Source organism: Pyrus communis, chromosome 13 (genome assembly GCF_963583255.1).
Source record: "Pyrus communis chromosome 13, drPyrComm1.1, whole genome shotgun sequence".
In the NCBI taxonomy this organism is placed as follows: Eukaryota; Viridiplantae; Streptophyta; class Magnoliopsida; order Rosales; family Rosaceae; genus Pyrus; species Pyrus communis.
The window spans coordinates 25,782,684-25,806,517 of NC_084815.1; the positions used below are offsets into that span (position 1 = coordinate 25,782,684).

At 41.7% G+C, this 23,834-nt stretch overlaps 2 protein-coding genes and 1 long non-coding RNA gene across 3 annotated transcripts; 2 read left to right on the forward strand and 1 right to left on the reverse strand.

Moving 5' to 3' along the window:
* Positions 1-9,714: 9,714 nt before the first annotated feature.
* LOC137713607 (uncharacterized) lies at positions 9,715-10,433 on the reverse strand. Its single transcript, XR_011065320.1, has 3 exons — positions 10,108-10,433; positions 9,944-9,975; positions 9,715-9,793 (listed from the first exon to the last, which is right to left on the reverse strand). It is a non-coding gene; the product is annotated as an uncharacterized lncRNA (long non-coding RNA).
* Positions 10,434-10,615: 182 nt separating this feature from the next.
* On the forward strand, positions 10,616-13,378 carry LOC137713851 (pentatricopeptide repeat-containing protein At3g16610). Its single transcript, XM_068453204.1, has one exon. The coding sequence runs from the start codon at positions 10,635-10,637 to the stop codon at positions 13,110-13,112; it is 2,478 nt and encodes an 825-aa protein (XP_068309305.1). The 5' UTR covers positions 10,616-10,634; the 3' UTR covers positions 13,113-13,378.
* Positions 13,379-15,886: 2,508 nt separating this feature from the next.
* On the forward strand, positions 15,887-23,139 carry LOC137712497 (protein argonaute 1-like). Its single transcript, XM_068451570.1, has 22 exons — positions 15,887-16,068; positions 16,917-17,644; positions 17,724-17,932; positions 18,025-18,174; positions 18,264-18,397; positions 18,548-18,657; positions 19,009-19,115; positions 19,255-19,393; positions 19,468-19,584; positions 19,834-19,941; positions 20,016-20,087; positions 20,453-20,575; positions 20,679-20,844; positions 20,956-21,215; positions 21,320-21,462; positions 21,569-21,631; positions 21,723-21,786; positions 21,896-22,031; positions 22,121-22,194; positions 22,278-22,372; positions 22,480-22,511; positions 22,598-23,139. The coding sequence occupies exons 2-22, from the start codon at positions 16,925-16,927 to the stop codon at positions 22,816-22,818; spliced, it is 3,243 nt and encodes a 1,080-aa protein (XP_068307671.1). The 5' UTR covers positions 15,887-16,068; positions 16,917-16,924; the 3' UTR covers positions 22,819-23,139.
* Positions 23,140-23,834: the final 695 nt, after the last annotated feature.

The window sequence follows — 23,834 nt, forward strand, 5'->3', positions numbered from 1 at the left end:
AAGGTCTACGAGCGGTTTCAGGATATGGCAGGCAAGTACGAGGTGGAGGTGCTGACCTGTTTCTTTGTTCAATCTTTCCAATTCGTATTGAATACGAATCGGAAAGATTGAAGTTTCCTTGTCCCTTCTCTGGCAGTGTATCAACCGTTGAAGATGACTACTCGAGAGCAATACTAGGTAAGCAATCAGGAATAGATTCCAGGTAGTCGGTTCCAGATCGGAAGACTGACTCCAAGTGCCGGCTGATTGCTTCTTTCACTTTGCCATGCGAGTAAGAACAAGGACAAAGGAAAAGACAGGGAAAAAGCATGATATGAGATACCTTTGCTTTCGAAGAAGCAGTGAATGAATCAACACATATATTTGTTGTGCTTGTCTCCACATGCTTCGATGTATCATTTTCACTTGCCTTACTTGCTCCCCTTTGCAGAAGTGGTATTTCCTTATGCAGGTTTAGCATCTTCTCTTGTAGTATTTGTCCTCCGATGCAGGAGTTGAATGCAACCTTTGCATTTAAATGGTGCTTCACTTCTTGGTGGCAACTGGTTTGAGTGGAGGTTCCGACATATTGCTTTCTCTGTCCTTGTCTTGGCAGGTGAGAACAAGGGCAAAGGAAAAGATAGGGAAAAATCATGATATGAGATACTTTTGCTTTCGCCCTCTATGATATGAGATACCTTTGTTTTTGAAGAAGCGGTGAATGAATCAGCACATGCTTCAATCTATCATTTCCTCCTGGGTCATCTGTACTCCAGGCATCTGGTATCTTCAAAGGTTGAATAGGTTTTCTCAAAGGAAGAAGAAGAATTGTGTATTTCGAGAGGCTTTGCTGGGAGTGCGCCCTCAGAGGTGAGGAAGAGTTGGGCATTTTCTTCAGGTCTGCCTTGCCATAAGAGACGAAGGTCGACACATATAGGGATTTCTTAATAGCAAGTGGTGGTACCGTTCTTTTACCCTTGTCGACAAACGTCTCTTCGATATCTGAACAACGGCTCTTCGATTTCTGAACGACGCCTCTTCGATTTCTGAACGAGCGCCACTTTTGACAAAGTTGCACGCGTTTTCTGAAAAGCAGAGAAAGCGTCGCCGAACTTTGCGCTTGTCGGCTAAAGACGTGTAGTTGCGATGATGGCCTCCACGTGTTCTCGACTTTGTCAGATATCTTTTGACAAAGTTGAACGCATTTTCTGAAAAGCCGCGAACGCGTCGCCGAACTTCACGCAGGAAAATCCGGATTTTTGAATCGGTGGTCGTGTCGCTTGGCTTTTTACAGAGGTATCGATCACTCCAACATACACACTCTGAAAATTGCCCATTCTTGAAAATCGTTTCCGGCCTTTTGAGAATTAACTCCATCCACCCCTTCTCTCTGAACACCTTTGAAAAAATGGCAAACCCATCGAACCTTAGCTTAGACTTGAGTCTCAGCAGTGATACGGGCGCGCCGCGTCAAGGTAACGTATGGCGCCCTTCTTTTTTATCTTCTAACGGTGCTCTTACAGGTGAAGACTCCATGATGCAGGACGCCACAACAGCTACAATAGTAGCTAGGAACCTCCTCACTCCAAAAGATAGTAGGCTGCTGTCAGGACGGTCCGATGAGTTGGCCGTTCAAGAGTCCCTCGCTCTCAGCGTTCAGTGTGCAGGCTCTGTGTCCAACATGGGCCAACGCCTACTTGCTCGCTCCCGTCAGGTTGAATCGTTGATGGCAGAGGTGGAAAGTCTCAAGCAAGAGATCAAGCAGCTGAAGTATGAGAATAGAAGTTTGCACGTGCTTGCAAACAACTATTCGACGGGCATGAAGAGGAAGCTTGATGAGCTGCAAGAATCTGAAGGTCGGATTCAAAGTGATCGTCAAAGGTTTTCGTCTTTCCTCCAGAGGCACCTTTTTCCTGGGTCTTCCAGCGTTTGGCCAAGTATTGAGGCCTGGAATGCTCTAGCTTCAATGCCTCCCGCTCCGATGCCTTCTGCTCCGATGTCTTCCGCTTCTAGAGTTTTGCCAAGTAATGGGGCTTCACGTGAACATCCTTTGTGAAAGCTCCATCTTTTTTTTTTTTTTTTTTTTGTACACACTTGTAATTTCTTGGAGATTAATGGACATGTTTTATTTTATTCAGTGTATTGTGCTAAATATAAATAAAACATATACATCACTAAGATTTTTTTTTTTTTTTTTTTTTTTTTTTTTTTCAAAAATGGCCAACTTGGCTATGCTTTCAGCTAGACCACAACTTGCAAATGCTTTTGGCTATATAAAAAATTATAAAGGAAGAAAAGGAGAAACATTTTCCTTGTTTTGGGGAGGAAAAACAGGAAAATGTTTTTTTTTTTTTTTTTTTTTTTTTCTTCAACATCCGTTGGGAGCTAGACCACAACTTGCAAATGCTTTTGGCTATAAAAAATTATAAAGGAAGAAAAGGAGAAACATTTTCCTTGTTTTGGGAGGAAAAACAGGAAATTTTTTTTTTTTTTTTTTTTTCTTTCAACATCCGTTGGGAGCTGGACCACAACTTGCAAATGCTTTTGGCTATAAAAAATTATAAAGGAAGAAAAGGAGAAACATTTTCCTTGTTTTGGGGAGGAAAAACAGGAAATTTTTTTTTTTGTTTTTTTCTTCAACATCCGTTGGGAGCTAGACCACAACTTGCAAATGCTTTTGGCTATAAAAAATTATAAAGGAAGAAAAGGAGAAACATTTTCCTTGTTTTGGGGAGGAAAAACAGGAAAATGTTTTTTTTTTTTTTTTTTTTTTTTTTTTCTTCAACATCCGTTGGTTTAAATAGCCTTTGAAGCAAAGGGAAAAGTGAGGGTAGCTTATTTCGGTTTTGGAGAAAATAGAGAAGAAGAGAGAGCTCAATACTCTGTTGAGAAAAAGAAAGAAGCTGCAAATAGAGAAGAGAAGCTGCTGCTTCATTTGGTTGATAGTGGATTATTGGGTGAGCTCCTATTGCTCCGAGGACGTACTCCAGTTACACTGACTGTGGAGGAACCTCGTTAAAACTCTTTTTGTCTTTTATATTTTGTTCTTGCATTTTTTTTTTTTATTATTATTTTTTTTTTATTAATTTTTTTTTTATATGGTGATCTGCAAGGCTGAGTTTGTGGGTGAAAACCCAGGCCGAGTCCGAGAGAAGACGGAGGAGATCTTTGGGTGTGAGTTGACAAACTTTGATTTTGTCAATCACATTCAAAGGCAGCAGCAGAGGCAAGCAGATGGATGAGGTCTTTGGGTGTGAGTTGACAAACTTTGATTTTGTCAATCACATTCAAAGGCAGCAGCAGAGGCAAGCAGATGTGAGTTGACAAACTTTGTTTTTGTTAATCACATTCACAGGCAGCAGCCATGGCGGAAGTGCAGAAGCAGCCAGAGCTTGAAGTAGTGCAAAGCGTCGAGCTTCACGATCGGCTAGTCGTTTGACAGCGGTCACTGAAGTTCTTCGCCGATTTTGACCATGGTGGCCAAAGTAAAGTTGAGGGACTTGCAGGCGAGGAGCTGCATGGATGGAGATAGAGGCCATGTCTTCCGCCACTTTCTCTTAACCTCTCTTACTGACTTCATGTTCTTTTGTTGCAGAAAAAGGGGAGCAGAGCTCTTGGATTTGATTGGAAATTCACAGGGTGGTTTAGGCCATGGCGGAAGTGCAGAAGCAGCCAGGGCTTGAAATAGTTAGTGGATGCTGTTGCTGCGGCTATGGAGTTTGGAGAGCTAAAGATGGAGCACAGCCGTGAGGAGGTCGATGATCGAAGGAGGAGTGACCTCTCGGACTCCCAAGCCACGTCCAGCTTCCTTTGCAGCTCCCAAAGTCGGAGCCTTTAGTCCGAGCCGTCTCTCAGTGTGTAGCTTTTGCAGAACCCTTCAACGAAACAAAGTAGCTATGGATGGCATTGTCAGATCAGCAACAAGTAATGCCTATTGCTCCATGTTCTGCAGATCTCTCCATAAAGCAGTAGGATTGCTACCCTCAAGAAAGATGTGGTTTAGGAAAGAGATTTTTTTTTTTTTTTTTTTACATGCACCGAACCACTGATCTCTCCAATTTCCCCTCTTATCATTCGTCGCCCCCATCATCGCTAGTGCTAGCCACCCGGCTTTCACCATCCGATGCTCCCCAGCGATCAGAGGAGTGGTTTGCCCTACGCAAGGATAGGCTGACCACAAGCGCCTTCAGCACCGCCTTGGGATTTTGGAAGGGGACCCGCCGCTGTTCCTCAGCGAGTTGAGTGCCACCAGTCCTCCGAACTGCTTCTCGTTGAAGAAAATCTGAGGTACAAACGAGCTACCCGTCCTTTCCACCAGCTCTTTCTCGTGATTCGGATACACGTTGATGTTGATCTCCACAAATTTCAGCCCCTTCTCTCTCAGAAACCTCCGCACCGCCGTGCAGTCCCTGCAGTTCGACCGGGAGAAGAAGCTTATTCGACCTTTCAGCGCCGCTTGTCCCTGTGGCTGCTGGTGGTCGTGTACACCAGAAAGAACCACTTAGTATCGGTCACTTCCTGATCAACGACAGCGTCGTCTGCTGACGTGTCGGCGCCGGAAATCAAGGAATTCAGGTCTCGGAGGACTTTCTTGCGGTACTCTTGTTCGGCGACGGACGGCTGGAATTGGGCGGAGACAGGGGAGTTACACAGAAGGTTGGTGAATCACAGCAGTCTGCGGCCAGTCCAGGTGCTGGAACTGGGTTTGGAGCTTTTCTGGCATGAAAATGGTAACTGGTGGTGGAGGCTACCTTGCTCCGGGTGTGCGCACCATGTGCAGCAGGTGGGGTTTGGCGGAGAGGCTCTGGATGCAACTGAGATGCGATATCTTGAAGATGTACTTGCTCTTCATCCATTAGAGTTAGAGAGACCGTATCGGTGGCGATGTCAAAGAGGTTAGATCTGCGGCGCCGGCGATTGTGGTTGTTCCGGTGCAGAGAGTACTTCTGTGCGTGGCTGGCAACCTGAGTCGGGGTGCGAGTCTTCACGAAGTTTCTTGAGATCCCTCTCCAATCTCCTTTCCCTACTTTCTGCAATCCAAGCAAGAAAAGCTTGTGCTCTTCCTCCGTCCATGGAACCCCTTATCTTCTACTTCAGTCCTGAAAGCATCGAGATTGTCCGAGGCGGACAATTCGACCAAAACCGATTTCTGCTTCTGGAATTCGCTTTCCATGATAAAATTTGAGGGGCTGAGTTTATCTTTGGAACCCTTGCACATCTCCAAAGTCCTTTAAAGTTTTAAGCACTCAACAAATCTTCAGAGAGAGAGTGAGAGAGCTGGGCCTCGAAATCGGATTGAGGTTATGAGGGCATGGCTTGGATCCGGCCGAGCAGTGTAGGCTTTTGAAACATGGCTGCTTGGGTTGGATTTGTAGATGGGCTTGTTGGTTTTGGAAAGGAAGCAGACCACAACTGTGTGAGCCAGAAAGTTGAAGCGAGAGGACAGAGACGAGGCTTTGAGCTTGTGGTGTATTCCATTTGGATCTGGTGGATGTTTTGTCACGTGCCTGGATTTGGGCTGCTCCTTTTTGTGGACTTCAGCTTCTGTTTCTTTGAGTTGGCATGGGTCTTAAGTGTAGGCAAACCCACTTTAACATGTATAATTTTTTTTTTTTTTGTAGAGAATATATATATATATATATATATATATATTTTCTAATACATAGTAACATATGTATTTTTTTTTCTTTTCTTTTGTAATAAAATTGACTTTCTTTAATGAAATATTTATTTATTTATTTTGATGTGACTGTACTTGAAGTTTTGAAGTTTCAAGTTGCCTACGTACTCTTCCAACGAAGAGATCAAGTCATAACGTAGTTCAAATGAGTGATGGTTTTTTTGATGATTTTGCCGTACACAGTTTATGCTCTTGCGGGCCAGGAGCGTTTGTTGTCGCCTTTTATGCTCGTGCGGACAAGGAGCTTTGGTTGTCGCTTTTTAGGCTCGTGCGAACGAGGAGCGTTTGGTGTCTTTTGCAGTTTCAACTCGTGCAGACAAGGAGCTTTTGAATTTGTCAAACGATCTTAGAGAGGCATTCCTTGCAATCTTTATAGCAAGGAGTCTCGACTGAGTGATTGAAGAAGTCTTTGGAGAAGAAATCGCGCATCGTGATGGCAACGGACGATCTTTGTGTCATAACTTCATCATCCTCAACACTTTCATGTAGCTTTGAAGGTTGACGGTAGCTGCTTTGCCCCCTTTCCGATTGGTAAACTTGTGGAGGAGACCTATGTTTCTTGTGCATTTTCTTTGGAATGACATAAGTCCATCCTTCAACTTCACTTGACTTGACTGGCATGGTTTTGGAGCATGCCCCCAGCGGTTGAGGTGAAGATTTTGAGTTCAAAGAGCCAGAAGTGGCGGTGATATAGTTTGACTTCACCACATCATTAAGATCTAGCTCGATGATCCCTTTCTGAGCCAACTTCATGATGAGATCTTTTAGCACAAAGCACTTTTCCGTCGGATGATTAATGAAGCGGTGGAATTTACAGTACCTTGGACTGTCAGTACGGTTCATATCTTCCGGCCGTTTGCACTCAGGTAGGTCGATCACCTTTTTGTCAAGCAAGTCTTTCAACATGGTAACCACATCAGAGTCGGGGAATGGATAAGTCTTCTCCTCAAGCTCCTTCAAAGTGCGTCTACATATCTCTTGATCACAAAAAGCTTCGGTTTGAATCGCCTTGCCTCGTGTATGGGTTTTGACTGGAGTTGTGTTGAGCGTCATTGCTTCCTTGGTGGGTTTCCACGCAGCCTTATCCACCTTTGGCCCCAAAACTTTGTCATTCTTGTAGTCGGCGATCTGTTCTTTCTTCCCATGACGGGTGATGCTTAACTCCATATCATGGGCGCGGGTGGCTAACTCCTTAAATGTTCGTGGTTTGATGCCTTGAAGGATGTAGTGTAGTCCCCACTGCATGCCTTGAATGCACATCTCGATGGCGGAGGTTTCAGAAAGCCGATCTTTGCAATCCAAGCTTAATGAACGCCATCTATTTATGTAGTCGATGACAGGTTCATCTCTCCACTGTTTCGTACTGGTCAGCTCTAGCATGCTTACAGTACGACGAGTGCTGTAGAAACGGTTAAGGAATTCCCTTTCTAGCTGGTCCCAACTGTTGATAGACTCAGGTTCGAGGTCAGTGTACCAGTCAAAAGCGTTACTTTTCAGCGAACGCACGAACTGTTTGACGAGGTAGTCTCCCTCTGTCCCAGCATTGTTGCAAGTTTCAACGAAATGGGCGACATGTTGCTTCGGGTTGCCTTTTCCATCGAACTGCATGAATTTTGGGGGCTGATAACCCCTTGGCATCTTCAAAGCATCAATCTTCTTGGAGTAAGGCTTTGAGTACAGTACGGAGTCATGCGAGCTTCCTTCGTACTGTGTCTTGATAGTGTTTGCGATCATCTCCTGTAGCTGCTGGATAGAGAGAGATCCCATGGATGTCGTTGCTTGGTCTAGCTTCGGCTTCTCTTCAACTTTCTCCGCTGGTGGCTCCTCTTCTTCGTCGTCTTCTTTCTTTAATAGGCCAATATTTGGGTTGACTTTCACGTCGGGCAGCGCATCTAGTTGGTTGACAAGTGCGGCAATCTGCAAGTCCTTCTCTTCCACAGTCCGTGTGAGCTTTGCAATTGCTTCATTCATCTGAGCTAGCTGCTCCTCGATTGAAGTTGCTCCAGTGGTCATGACTTGCATGGTTGTACTGCCGCTTGGATCAGGGTCGGAGAGTAGGGACTCTGAGTATTTCCTCGGGCTTTCGTCTTCTTTACCTTCTTGAACCGTGATGTAGAAAACATCTTGGATCTCCTTTTCAGTGCCGTTCTCTTGGGTTTGTTGGCATGAAGATTTGCCAGTGTGGACGATGATGCGCCTCCTTACCTTCAGTGGTCCTTTTGTGTCGACCTCTAGGATTGCTTGGCGCTCCATCCTTGAAGGAATCAAGCTTCGAGCGTCGTCTTTTTCTCCTAACCCATCGAGCTTTTCTTCCTTTGGTGTTGTCTTCCTCTTTCCAAATCTTTCTGAAGCTGATCGTTGCGGAGGAGAGATAGCTGTGTTGCTTTGTTTCTTAGGCTTTAACAACCTTTCAAAAACAGAGCTTTGAGATGTCGGCGCGTTAAGCTTCTTGAAGACAGAGGTTCGGTCTTGACCACCAATGCGATTAAGCACTGAAGTTCTGGAGCTTGAATGGCTCATCCTATCGAAGACCGACGTCCGAGGGGAGGGTTTAGGCTCTTCTTTGTCTGGTTCAATGCTCACGCTGATGTGTTGAGCGCTAGCTTTCTTCACTTTGCTTGAAATCTTCACGGGTGCATTTGGTGTGAAGCCAAGTCCAGCCTTGTTGTTGTCAACTCCATAATCATGCTCCTTCAACTTCTTTTGAGTCTCGGTGAGGTCGCGATCTTTGTTGTTGACGGTGTTTGAAACCTTCTTTCCAAGATTTGAAGAGGAAGCAAAGTCATGCCTAGCCTTTGACATGAGTTCGTAGGCATTTGGGTTGAAACCTTCTTCGGTCCTCTTAGTTGGAAGAGAGCTTGGTTTCACTTTGACGCCATGCTGTGCCTCCAGACGGTTGATGAGTCCGGCGGTTTGCAAGTTTTTCTCCTCTGCAGTCTTTATCAGCCTTGCAATGGTTTCCTTCATCTGAACCAGCTGTTTTTCAATTGAGGTAGTGCCGATAGTCATGACTTGTTCTTTGTTTGAAGCCATGGACTGTACTTGAATATCTTGAATGGAGACAGAGATGAGAGGTAGAGATGGTCCCACCGGGCGTGCCAAATTTGTAAACACGAAAAATTCCTGAAACAAGAAACAAGAATACGTGTACAAAATATATTTTATGTTTAATGAGGGGTTACAATCTCTTTGTAATTTGATCCTCTGATTCTATCTTCGTAGGGTGTAGGTTTGTGGATGAGCTGTTGATCCAAAGGGCCGTCGGGGCTTGATCTAGGGATGAACAGTTGATGAACGGATCTTCGAGGGCTTTTGAGCTTGATCTTGAAGACTGGGTGTATGGATTTCTTCAAGGGGGCCGTCGGGGCTTGATCTTGAGGGTTGATGGATGAGCGGATCTTCAAGGGCTTTTGGGCCTAATCTTGAAGACTGAGTGTATGGATTTCTTCAAGAGGCCGTCGGGGCTTGATCTTGAGGGTTGATGGACGAGCGGATCTTCAAGGGCTTTTGGGCCTAATCTTGAAGACTGATTGGATGTGTGGATTTGTTGAGGTTGTTGATCCAAAGGGCCGTTGGGGCTTGATCTTAGGACGAACGGATGATGAACACTTTCTTCAAGGGGCCGTCGGGGCTTGATCTTGAGTCGGCGGAAGTTCTTCAAGGGCCGTTGGGGCTTGACCTTGAAGGAGGGTTTGACGAAGAACGAAGAGTGTTTTCTTGATCCTTCGGGATTTTGCTTGAGAGCTTTAGAGTTTCAAGGCTTCAAGGTTTTGGTGTGATGTAAATTCCCTTCTTTCTTTCTCTTCTTCTTTCTTCCAAAATGAATGCCTTGGCTTCCTATTTATAGAATTCCAAAACTTGATTTTTGGATTTAAATAATCAGATGAAATAAATCATTTCTGCCAGGTAATGACACGTGTCCTATTTGATGACTTTTCCAATTTATTTCGATTTTTCGTTGAGTCACACGCTACATGTAAAATTTATGTGACACGTGAGCGTTGAAATTTTAATTATTGGTCAACATTCATTTCACCGAAATTTCGATGTCCACACTTTCAAAGGCTCATATTCAACTTTCATATGCAAAGACTCTAAGCTCCAATTGTTATTTCTCAACTCTAGTTACTTCAGCTGCATAACAGAAAGAAAAAAAAAATTTATTTAACTATAATTAACTAATCTGATTTAAGATTAATAAAAAAAAAGTCGGAAATTTCAGCTTTAAAATTACATCTCAGGCTGGAAGTCGAATAAAAAACGTAGAATTTCAAAACTCCTCACCTTAATGTCAGAAACCCGAAAAACCGGATCTCCTGAAACCAAAAAGAAAACCAAATTAAATCTGAGGCCAAAATTCCCAAAATCACAACCAAAAAATTTAAATGAAAAACCCGTTTATAAATCCAAATTTACACTCCCAAGCACATAACATTCAAAGCCCATACCAAATCGGCAGCAGGAAACGTGATCCGCTCCAAATTTTCTGCAAATCGAGACCAAACTGACTATTTTTTAGCAAGCGAGCGTTGTCGTCTGCAGCCTCCGACAAAAGGATCTAAACAAATTTTACTGACTTAACCATTTTTTGGAAAAAGCCGAGACACAGAGAGAACTCGAGATGGGAGAGCAAGGCCAGGATTGAGAGAAGGTTTGTGAGACAGAGATAGAATTGGAAAGAAGAGTCCAGAAAAGAGAAAAGCTGTAGTCCACGAAGAAGGGATACCCTCTTCTGAAATCATCGACGACAAACGCGTGGCAAGGGAGGGTAGCGATGCCATTTCACTGTAGCAAATATGGCAAAAAATTGACTTAACAAACGAATTGCGGGGCATTTTGGTCCGCACACTGCTCTAGAACAGTAACCAGAAGTTTGGGTTTTAGTATATATAAATTTGTGCAGAAGTCTATTTAATTTGTGTTTGCAGTTTTAGAGTCGTCGTGATTAGGCGAAAGTAAGAGAGAACACGGAGGGATGGAGATGTTATGTTTTGGTAGGCGATCACTCTCTCGGAGTCGGAGTCGGAGTCAATACTATCATACCACTCAGCAAGCCATAGTGATATTATTATTAACCCACAACTTTTCGACAAACACCCTCACTCGTCTCGACTTTGATTACAAACACCTTCTCGAAGCCTGCATTCGATCCAAATCTCTTCCTCAAGGCAAGAAAATCCATCAGCTCCTCCTGAAAAACACTACCCACCTCAAAGATAGCTCCTTTTTGCTTGAAAAAGTAGCCCATTTGTACATAACCTGCAATCAACTCCAGCTTGCATGCCGCGTGTTCGATAAAATTCCCCAACCAAGTGTTATTCTTTGGAACCTTTTGATAAGAGGATACGCTTGGAACGGGCCCCTTGATAAAGCCATCGACTTGTACTATGGCATGCTCAAATCCGGCGTTCAACCCACCAACTATACTTACCCTTTTGTTCTCAAGGCTTGCTCTGGTTTACAAGCACTCGAAGTTGGCCGAAAGATCCATGAGCATGCCAGAGGACTTGGGCTTCACTCTGATGTCTACGTTTGCACTGCTTTGATCGACCTGTATGCCAAGTGTGGGGACTTGGTGGAGGCTCAGAGGGTGTTCCATGGCATGCTGTACAAAGACATTGTGGCGTGGAATGCAATGATTGCTGGGTTTTCACTACACGGTCTTTATGATGACACTGTACAGTTGCTTGTTCAAATGCAGCGAGCGGGAACAAGCCCAAACTCTTCCACCATTGTTTCGGTTCTTCCCACTGTTGCACAAGCTAATGCATTGAGGCAGGGGAAGGCAATGCATGGTTACTCCCTAAGAAGGGGCTTTAGTGGTGAGGTGGTGCTTGGTACTGGCCTTTTGGATATGTATTCTAAATGCCAGTGCATAGCTTATGCGAGGAGAATCTTTGATGCCATGAATTTCAAGAACGAGGTTTGTTGGAGTGCTATGATAGGTGCATTTGTTATCCGTGACTCTATGACAGAGGCGATAGCATTGTTTGATGAAATGGTTCTACGAGAGGAAATAAATCCAACAGCAGTAACTCTCGGGAGCATTCTACGAGCTTGCGCAAAGCTAACTGATCTGAGTAGAGGGAGAAGGGTTCATTGCTATGCAATTAAAGCTGGGTTTGATTTAAATAAAATGGTGGGTAACACAATGCTGTCTGTGTATGCAAAGTGTGGGATTAATGATGATGCAGTCAGATTCTTTGATACAATGAACTCCAAAGATACAGTTTCTTATGGTGCGATCATCTCAGGCTGTGTGCAGAATGGTTATGCGAAGGAAGCTTTACTTTTGTTCCATAATATGCAATTGTCTGGGATCAATCCAGATGTGGCAACCATGAAGGGTGTTCTGCCTGCTTGTTCACATTTGGCCGCTCTACAGCACGGGGCCTGTGGACATGCTTATTCAATTGTTCACGGATTTTGTACAGACACCTCAATCTGTAATGCCTTAATAGACATGTACTCAAAGTGTGGGAAGATCAATGTAGGAAGGCAAGTTTTTGATAAAATGGTTACGCGTGATATTATTTCATGGAATGCAATGATAGTTGGTTATGGGACTCATGGCCTTGGGATGGAAGCAATCTCACAGTTCCATCATATGCAGTCATCTGGCATTAAGCCCGATGATGTGACTTTCATTGGCCTCTTATCTGCTTGCAGCCATTCGGGGCTTGTAACTGAAGGCAAACACTGGTTTAGTAAAATGAGTCAGGAGTTCAACATAAACCCGAGGATGGAACATTACATATGCATGGTGGATATTCTCGCCCGGGCAGGACTTTTAGATGAGGCACACGGTTTCATTCAAAGAATGCCGTTTCAGGCTGATGTTCGTGTGTGGAGTGCACTGCTTGCTGCATGCAGAGTCCACAATAATATGGAACTCGGGGAAGAAGTTTCCGAGAAAATTCAAGGGAAAGGACTTGAAGGTACTGGGAATTTGGTCCTTTTATCTAACTTATACAGTGCTGTTGGGAGGTGGGATGATGCAGCCGATGTCAGAATCAAGCAGAAGGACCAAGGCCTTAAGAAGAGTCCAGGATGCAGTTGGGTTGAGATCGATGGTGTTATCCATGGATTTGTCGGTGGAGATCAGTCCCATCCTCAGTCAGCTCAGATACATGAAAAACTAGAAGAACTACTAGTAGATATGAAACAGCTGGGATATCGTGTGGAAAATAGATTTGTTCTCCAAGATGTTGAGGAAGAGGAGAAAGAAAGAATCCTCCTTTACCACAGTGAGAAACTAGCCATTGCCTATGCAATTCTTTGTCTGAGCCCAGGCAAATCCATCTTAGTTACCAAGAATTTGCGGGTTTGTGGTGATTGCCATGCTGCCATAAAGTTCATCACTCTTGTTACAAAGAGAGAAATAACTGTAAGAGATGTGAGTCGGTTTCATCATTTCAAGGATGGAATGTGCAGTTGTGCAGACTTCTGGTGAAGCAGATGGATTCAGGGGTGCATTGTTCAACCTTCCCCTTGTCTCTTTGGCTATATAATTGCTGCATTTTTAGCAGGTTAGTTTCATTTACGATTAACCGACCACTTCCATTACATTGACAAGTTCACAAGTTGTAGTTGCTGCAGATGTAGGCCATACTATAGTTTTTTTACATTGTATAATTAGGTTTTGCCTTCCTGGGGGATTAAACAAAAAAAAAGAAAGTTAAAGATTCCTCAAATCTTTTGTAATGTGAGTTTGGTTTATAGAACGGATGCTTTTTCTTAAAATAATCTGAGGAAGTCCTTTGTGAAGATGCAAAGGCCCTCCGAATCTACCGGATGGAGTCTCTTTATCTTCTCTGACCTGTACTTCAAATGAGGGAGGTTTACATTTGCTGGGACATTTCACATTTGCAGAAAAATCCATCATCTTAACATATAATCATATTAATAATTAAGGTTCACCTTTGATAATGTAGAGAGAGAGACGCGCACCAGATAGCAAAGCTTCAAAGCTTCACGTCAGAATATGGTTCTTATGGGCGGTTTAAGAAAACATGTACCAATTACAAAAACTGCTTTTTTATTGGGTACACTTTCTCTTTCTGGTATTCCATCCCTTGCTTGTTTTTGGTCCAAAGATGAAATTCTTATAAAAAGGAATATCAAAAATTCGAGTGGCTGAAGCTGAAGCAGCTACTTTCAAAGTAACAGAAAGAAAAGTCATCATATAATAATCCAGAAATTGCAATAGAAAAGGAAAAAGGGAGGTTTGTGATGATTTAACAGTTTGGTGAGAATATCATGACAACTCCTAGAGTTGTTGAAGATCCGATTGTTCCTTTCTTTTCATAGACCCTAAACAGTAGCATCCAAACACAACTTCTTCACCCTAGGAACTAAGGAACTTCTTTTTCAATGAGAAGCCGCCCAATCTTAGGGCTGGTTTGGAAAAAAAAACTGCTTCTGTTGTGCTGTGAGAATAAGCTCATTTTTGTTGTTTTAAATTTTCAGCTTTTTGTCACCCAAAATTGTGAAAATAAGCTGTTTTTAAGTGTTTATCAAACATCTTTTTGAGTTCAACTTTTTTTATATCCACTTTTTATAAAAGAACCTCAGTATCAAACCAGTACTAAGAATAGAGGCCATAGAGGATTTAACTGAGCACGTCACAAGCAATCAAAACGAAGCGCCAAATCGTTATACTAAAAGGCACTAAAAAAAAGATGACCATGAGATTCAAACCAACTCCCGGAGTGAACAAGAAGGATTGACACGAGGAGCAAAAACTTTAGAGATGTGTTATCTATACACCTTATTTTACTTTTCACACATTTTTTGATAATTTCTGTTCGTTGATATTCTTTAATTCATCTGATCAGACGGTCGAAATTTAAAAAATGTGTGAAAAGTAAAATGGAATGTATGGATATCATATTCCGAACTTTAACCCGATCAAGCGTAGATAGCTTGCCCGTCATAGCTGGCTACAAAATGAAGCTGCCTCTGCGAATACATTGACCGTTGGATTGGGTATTGACCCTTGGATTGGATAATTGAGCAGTGGTACTTTGGTAAATTGATGAGCAGCCTCAGGTTAAAAATTACATGAAATAAATGAATAGGTGATGCCGCTGTCGAAAATTGAGTAAAAAGAAAAGAAAAGAAAAGAAAAGAAAAGAAAAGAAAAGAAAAGGAAAGGAGATGTATTGCTGTTACCCATGCTGGCATTTGAGCCATGTCACTATCCAGCTCGCCGTTCATGTACAACATTATTCCCCCATCTCTTTCAGGTAGATATCATTATTGATAATGTTCAAATGTTTATTTTTACCTGCTACACATCTTTGTTAAAGTTTGTTTATTAATATTTTTCAATTTATTCAATTCGATAGTCAAAAATTAAAAAAGATGTGTGAAAGATAAAATTAAGTTGAGTATGTCTTTTCCATTCATGTACAACAATACCGCTATGAGGATGTCTTTTCCATAAAAGCTTCTTCAAATAAGACCTATATTAATTGGTTTGGTTTATTGAGGTGTGCATTTATCTCTAAACCAATTCTTTTTTAGTACATCTTTAAATCCATTCTTAAAGTTTTATACCAAAATCGATTGGGAATAGGGTGTGTGACTAACTCCCTACAGACTTAAACCCATATTCTTAAAGACCCTTTGCAATGTTTTTAAACTTTCTCAAGTGGAACATTTCTTCACACTCGTATGCCCATTCGTGTGTGGTCGAGTCAAGCACATAGACAAATTAACTAGTGAATTGAGACATTTCTTCACACCCTCATTTGCCCACTTTGTTTTAGGTTGGAACATCAATCCCTTAACATGTTTGAATAGACCTGAAAATAAGTAATTAAACTTTTGTCAAAGTGTCGAAATTAGTGTAGAGTGTTGACACGGTACAACCCATAAAGTAACGGATCTATTCGTTTTCAATATGACCCGATAAGCTCGAATCTCAACGTGTTGTATACGACCTGTCTAAAAACTCTAAAAAGTAATCGTTACACTTTCTGTTTTTATTTTAATGCAATTAATACACCATTAAATATCACTTTACAATGAATTTTAATTAAATGAGTGCGAGATGATTATTTTAACGTATCAACAACAAGTTTTATTTTGGAAAGAAATATAGCTTTCACAACATAAAAATGAAATTAATATTACTGGATGAAGTAGTAGGGGTAGGAAGAAGGACGGAGTGGTCATTTCGAATGACCTACCCGCTGGGTAGTATAAAACCACATTGTGGGAAGCGTTGTTGCGTTGGGGTTTTTTTATTTTATAAAATTATTTAGAATTTTCAACTGAGAGAGAGGGGGAGAGAGTGACTACTGAGTAGGCAGGCAAGCCCCTTTTCGCTTTCATCGTTCTCGCCCTCTGAAGCAACCGCTGCCGCGGCGTTGTACGACGGTCATCGGGGCTCTGATTTCACGGTAACCACTTGAAACGACTCGTTTTAGGGTTTGATACTCCCATTTGTTCCCGTTGCTGTTTTTCTTCTCGCTCTCACTTTTCTATTTGCTAATTTGTGGTATGGATCTGCATATTTTGCCATAAAATTGGTGTTAGGCTCCAGTTTCTCTCACTAAGGTCTATTTACGTTTTTAATTTATTTTTATTTTTTTCTGAAAGACTTTATCGTCGCTTGGGTTTTACGCTGCGTTTTGTTTTGGTAGATCGTTAGATCTCGTGCGTATTTTGCAATGCTGGGAAGCATACGTGGTTCTTTGGGATTCTAAGAATGTGATCTTTTAGGGTTTATAGTTGGTATAGTTATTTATTTATTCTGGGTTTGTACTTGGGTGCTAGAGTTGTTGGGCGTGCTTGTATCAAAGTAATTGATGATAGGCATTTTATCGTCTGTGTTTATAATTTTTCTCGTATTTTTTTTTTAATTTTAAAAAAACTGAAATTTACATGAAATTCCTGTTACATTTTACCAAATTCCAGGAACGCACATAGGATTTTCAAAATTATCGCACCGAAAAATTCTGGGTAACCTTCACTCGTTCTGATTGAAGTATTTTCTGTTATTTTAGTGTTTACTTGTTATTTATTCGGGGCACTGTATATGATGTGGTTCTGGGTATGTATCTCTCAGCCTTTTGAAAACCCTTGGATATATGTTTGTATGCTGGAATGAGTGGATTCTTTGGCTTGTTGGTGTACATTATGCATTTTCTTTTATTGTATATATTCTTTAATACATTGTTTTCAGTCTATAGCCTTAGGTTTCTTTGCAAATGGTTCTTTTGATGTAATGCTGATTCTCTTTGTATAGACATCATCATGGTGAGGAAGAGGAGAACTGAACTCCCTAGTGGGGAAAGTTCCGAGTCTCATGAACCTGCTGGGGGTAGTGGTCGTGGTTCCCAGCGTGCTCCTGAAAGGACTCCTCCACAACAACAGGGTGGAGGAAACTACCGAGGTGGTCGTGGACCCGCCCCCCAGGGAGGTCGTGGAGTCTATGGAGGGGGTCGTGGTGGCCGCGGAGTGCCACAACAGCAGCAATATGGCGGGCCCCAAGAATACCAACAACAGCAGTATGGTGGGCCACAGGAATATCAAGGCAGAGGCAGGGGAGGACCGACTCAGCAAGGAGGTCATGGAGGTTATGGAGGTGGCCGTGGTGGCATTGGCCGTGGAGGACCACCTTCTCCTGGTGGTCCAACCAGACCTCAGTTCCCCGAGCTGCACCAAGCAACCCCAGTTCCTTACCAAGAGGCCACCCCCCAAGTTCCTTATCAAGGGGTTACCTCTCCGCCTGTATATGGTGGAAGTTCATCATCTTCCCAGCCACCTGAGCCTTTAGAAGTAGCGGAGCAGCTTGCTGACCTTACCGTCCAGCAAGAGAGTGCACCTAGCCAGGCTATTCAACCTGTGGCTCCCTCAAGTAAGTCAGTCAGGTTCCCTCTTCGCCCGGGTAAGGGTAGCACTGGCAGAAGGTGTACAGTCAAGGCAAACCATTTCTTTGCAGAATTACCCGACAAAGACCTCCACCAGTATGACGTAAGCTCTCTTGCCATCTGTGTCTATCTTTTGATATTGTACTACTATTGATAATGTATCTTTTCATTATATGTAATAGGTTACTATTACACCAGAGGTCACATCAAGGGGTGTTAATCGTGCTGTGATGGAGCAGCTGGTGAAACAGTACAGGGAATCCCATCTTGGAAAACGTCTACCAGCTTATGATGGACGAAAGAGCCTGTATACTGCCGGCCCACTTCCTTTCCTTTCAAAGGAGTTTAAAATCACTCTTATTGATGATGATGATGGATCAGGTGGACAAAGGTGCGTACTCACAGCTCTTTATTTTTAGTACATTTTTTTCTGTGCACTCTTATTTTGTAAGTATTTGAACATGGCTTTCTTCTTGATGGCAGGAGAGAGAGGGAATTTAGGGTTGTCATAAAATTTGCAGCACGCGCTGACCTACACCATTTAGGTCTCTTTTTGCAAGGGAGGCAAGCTGATGCACCTCAAGAGGCACTTCAGGTTTTGGACATTGTTCTGCGCGAATTGCCTACTTCTAGGTAAATAGTGTTTCTTCCTCCTGGTGATGACATAATAACACATTTATGTTTTATATGTTTGATAGCTAATTTCTCCTGTTCGGTTGTAGGTACTGTCCTGTGGGCCGTTCATTTTATTCCCCTGATTTGGGTAGAAGACAGTCACTTGGTGATGGTTTGGAAAGTTGGCGTGGTTTTTATCAGAGTATTCGTCCAACTCAGATGGGGCTGTCTCTGAATATTGGTACTTAATTTTATGCTATCCCTACATGCATCATTTCTGTGAATAACAGATTATCTACTCTTATCAATTTAATTGTTGTAATAGTGATGTATTACACTGCATGGTTATTCTGCTGACTGGTGCTTTGTTTACAAAACATGTGCTGTCCAGACATGTCCTCTACTGCTTTTATTGAGCCGTTGCCCGTTATTGGGTTCGTAACACAGCTACTGAATCGGGATGTTACACATAGGCCACTTTCTGATTCTGATCGTGTAAAGGTTAGGTTTCCCTAATTTTTTCTGTTTTGGTGATTTAATTGTTTCTCTTGAGTGTTTGTTTCAAAGTTTGACAATTATTGTGGTGCACTGGTGTTGGTACTTTTAATCTGTTTCCTGTTTCCTTGTGTATATCTGTTTGTTAAAATTAACTTACATACATCAAAACTCATTGACTAGGGTTAATGTTTGTATAGTTCTTTTGGAGGTAATCCTTGATCCTTGTACATTCACTTAAAACTATATGTTTATAGATCTGATGGTGTATATGGAGTGTGTATCACGATTAGTGTACAGTTATATTTGCCATAATTTTTATATTAGCTATCATATTAACTTTTGACTTGTGAACAGATTAAAAAGGCGCTTCGTGGAGTCAAGGTTGAGGTCACACACCGAGGAAATATGCGCAGAAAGTACCGTATTTCTGGTTTAACGTCACAGGCAACAAGGGAACTGACGTGAGTACTTCTTAACTCATATATTTGTATATTTCTTATGCCTTCATATGCTTGTATATCTATTAACATGGTATTTGTTTTAAGAGCACATTGAGGTGTGTGAAACTTGTTTCCCTGATATTGTATTTTGTCTGTTCAGTTTCCCTGTTGATGAAAAAAGAACTATGAAATCTGTTGTTGAGTACTTCTATGAAACTTATGGTTTCGTCATTCAACATACACAATGGCCTTGCCTTCAAGTTGGAAATCAACAGCGGCCGAATTATTTGCCCATGGAGGTGAGTTGTTTCTATAATTTCTAGCTTGTAATACTATGGTGATATGGATGTTAATGAGCAGTAACTGGATTCAGGTTTGTAAAATTGTCGAAGGTCAAAGGTATTCCAAGAGATTGAACGAGAAACAGATTACTGCTTTGCTTAAGGTCACCTGTCAGCGCCCTCATGACAGGGAACAAGATATTATTCGGGTGTGTTATCTTTTGGTTATTGTATTTTGTCATGACTTGGTTTTCATTGCAGTTGATGCCATGAGTCCTTTGCTTACTGCTTTGTTATTTGATAATACCGTCACCTTGTTGTCCTTAACTTTGTCTTCTGTGTCATAATTTAAATGCTCACATCATTTGAGGTTTTATGGTAGAAGGCATCTTTTATCCAGAAATGTAGTTCATGGTGATATGTTAAATCCCATTTTAATATTTTTGTACATGTTACAGACGGTTCGTCATAATGCTTACCACGAAGATCCTTATGCCAAGGAGTTTGGAATCAAAATTAGTGAGAATCTGGCTCAGGTTGAAGCTCGTATTCTTCCTGCACCCTGGGTAAGATATGTAATTGCGTTTAGTCCCAAAAGGTACTTTGATAGTATACCTGTATTGATTTTTGTTTTGCGCAGCTGAAATATCATGATACTGGAAGGGAAAAGGATTGCCTGCCCCAAGTTGGTCAGTGGAATATGATGAATAAGGTAATATTCTGGCACCCCTCTAAACCCTTGTTCACCTTGACTTAAGTGTGTGGTCAGTGTGATCTGTCTTTCGACCCCAAGAAAGTCCTCTTTTATTATTTATGCATTAATGTTTCTTTAATGCCTTTTACAAAAGTTATTTATTGTCTTAAGTCATGTCTGAAATTGTATATCTGGATATTTGTATGATTGATTGTTTCTAACTGTTTACCCACTTTACTATGTGATTATTCATTCAGTAGTTTGCATGTTTACTTGGTTAATAAATACTTATTTGGACTTATGGTTGATCCTGTAGACAAATGAATGTCCTGTGTCTTGCTGAATTATTACAGACCTTTTGAATTACTATGATATTTTTGCAGAAAATGGTCAATGGAGGAAGAGTAAACAATTGGATTTGCATTAACTTTTCACGAAATGTTCAAGACAACGTGGCCCGTTCCTTCTGTAATGAACTTGCTCAAATGTGTTACATTTCTGGCATGGTATGGAAATTTTCTTTAATCTTTATGGTTTCCACTGGTTTTAATTGCATTGTTTGATTTCTATATTTGGATTTCTCTGATGCTGAAGTGTTTATTATATTAGGCGTTTAATCCAGAATCGGTACTTCCACCAATCAGTGCTCGACCTGATCAGGCAGAGAAGGCCTTAAAAACTAGGTACCATGATGCAATGACCAAACTCCGACCCCAGAACAAGGAGCTTGACCTGCTTGTCGTTATTTTACCAGATAATAATGGCAATCTTTATGGTACGCATTTGAAACCATTTGGCTCCATTATCTCATTCTGCTTTTTATCTCTCTATCAATTTTGTGTTGTCCTGAAGTTCTAGATTCTTGTATATACTGATATCCATCCAGGTGACTTGAAACGAATTTGTGAGACGGATCTTGGCCTGGTATCCCAGTGCTGTTTGACGAAACATGTTTTCAGAATGAGTAAACAATACTTGGCAAATGTTGCTTTGAAGATAAATGTGAAGGTTGGCGGAAGGAACACAGTGCTTGTTGATGCACTGTCAAGACGTATTCCTTTAGTCAGTGACTGTCCTACTATAATTTTTGGTGCTGATGTTACCCATCCTCATCCCGGGGAGGATTCAAGCCCATCAATAGCAGCTGTATGTTATCGATGATATCTATGGGCTTTTGCTAGTGCGTACATATTTGTCTTGAATTCACGTAGGGAGTTGCAATTTAATTGTTCACATGTCTTTTATGACAGGTTGTGGCCTCACAAGATTGGCCAGAAATCACCAAGTACGCTGGCTTGGTCTGTGCGCAAGCTCATCGCCAGGAGCTTATCCAAGACCTCTTCAAAACTTGGCAGGATCCTCAGAGGGGCACTGTAACTGGTGGAATGATAAAGTCTCTCTCTCCCTCTCTCAATCTATCTCAATAATTATATTAATTCTCTACTTTCTGGGGATGGTTAGGAAGTGCAGAACTGAGTTGAATTTGTTTGTTAATGTAGGGAACTGCTAATTTCGTTCCGTAGAGCAACAGGACAGAAGCCACAGCGCATCATATTTTACAGGCATTTAACGCTCCTTTGCCATTGTTTGTGTCCTATGTACTTCTCCTATGTCTAATGGTGTGTATGTATACACCCACCTTTGTTTTTTCAGGGACGGTGTCAGCGAGGGCCAGTTCTACCAAGTTCTACTATACGAGCTTGATGCGATTCGTAAGGTAAACTTGCATTTTTGGATTATTCTAAAGTTAGTATAGTTTGTGCATATTGTTATGTGTTGGTGATATTATTAACATCTTTTTGCTTCTTGTCATTTTTCTTCTTCAGGCTTGTGCTTCCTTGGAGCCAAACTATCAGCCACCTGTGACTTTTGTTGTGGTTCAGAAACGTCACCACACAAGGCTGTTTGCCAACAATCATAATGACCGTAGTGCAGTTGACAGGAGTGGAAATATCTTACCTGGTAATTAATTTTACTGTATGAAATGTTGGGATGATGTAGTTCAGTTTTCATGCTTGTTATGCGAAATTTTTACCCAATTATTTCTGCAGGCACGGTTGTGGACTCCAAAATCTGTCATCCAACGGAGTTTGACTTCTACCTCTGCAGCCATGCTGGAATTCAGGCAATGATTTTTTCTTTGTTTTGTGTGGCGTGTGTGTTTGTGAAGCAGAATGTTTATAAATCTGTATACACCATGTTTTGCAGGGTACAAGCCGTCCGGCTCATTACCACGTGCTGTGGGATGAAAACAAGTTTACAGCTGATGAACTGCAGTCACTCACAAACAATCTTTGCTATACGTAAGTTGGCTGATTTAGCGTTTTCAGTCACTGAATTTATTTATTTATTTATATTTTTGAATCCTTAAACTCCAGTGCTAAATAGTTGACCTCTTGAACTCTTGCAGGTACGCAAGATGCACGCGTTCGGTTTCCATTGGTAAGCTCTCACTCTGGTGCTTTTTCAGTATTTTCCTTGTTGATTCGTTAAATAGATAGTGTTCTGATTTGGCCTTAAAATTGCAGTTCCTCCGGCTTACTACGCCCATCTTGCTGCATTCCGAGCTCGGTTTTACTTGGAACCAGAGACATCAGACAGCGGATCAATGACCAGTGGTGCTCCTGGACGCGGGGGCATGGGTGGGGGTATGGGTCCGCGGAGCACAAGAGCACCAGGTCCAAATGCTGCAGTGAGGCCCTTGCCTGCCCTGAAAGAGAATGTCAAGAGGGTTATGTTTTACTGTTAGAGAGAGGGGTTGCGAAGAGATGTCGCCCATAAGAATGTAGCAAGATTATGCAATGTAATGGTGTCGTTTTGAAGTCTGCCAAGTGCCAAGGGTGTCTATAGCCTTCGCTGCACTCTTGTTTTAGATGTCTGCCGCCGTTAAGTATCTATCTGAAATTTCCCGTTGCAACTGACTGGTATGCGGTTGTTACTGCACTGCAAACCGGTTGATTGTTTTTGGGAAGTTAGTTTAGTTATCTTATGATGTAGTTTGAGATGGAACTCGGACAACTATTTGCTTCTTTCGGTTAATTTATAAGGCCTTGTACAACTTTCAACTTTATTTCGGTTGTCTTTTTCTTTATTTAATTACATATATTTTTACACTAAAGGGTGGGAGAGTTCGGCAAAGTCACATAATGGGCAGTCTAATTTGGTATCGAAATTGCTATCCATAAGATTCGAACTTAAGACCTCTTATATAAATGAGGGGAAATACTACTAGACTGCAGTATTGAGTGACAACTTTAATTCGGTTGTTGGAGCGCACTCTTGCTTACAATTTTACCATTTCTTCCTTGAAGATCCTTAAAAATAGTTTCGTAATCGTATAATCCAATATTCTGTACCAACGAGGGTGCTCTTGAGTGCAAGGAAAATGAAATATATTTTCCATAAAAAGGACCCAAAGTTCCAAAAAAGAGCCAATGTGCCCCATGTAGTTGGCTTCATTCTCTTTGAGGCTACCATATTTGTAGCTCTAATGAAAAAAAAATTCATTTTCAATGGATCGAAAAAGGGGACTACATTCATCACGCGGGCTAGTAACTTCAATCATTGGGTAGCAAAGAGTTAAGCTACATCTAGCCCCCTAAAAGTACAGGGATCCACACCAAATTGAAAAATTCAAAAAAAAGTGATGAAATTTAATTGGTAGTTTAGAGGCCTAAACCAAAAATATAAACAAATAACATAACTAAATTGTGCTAAGATAATCCAATCCAATGGTTTTATGAAATAAAAATCTTCTTTGATTTC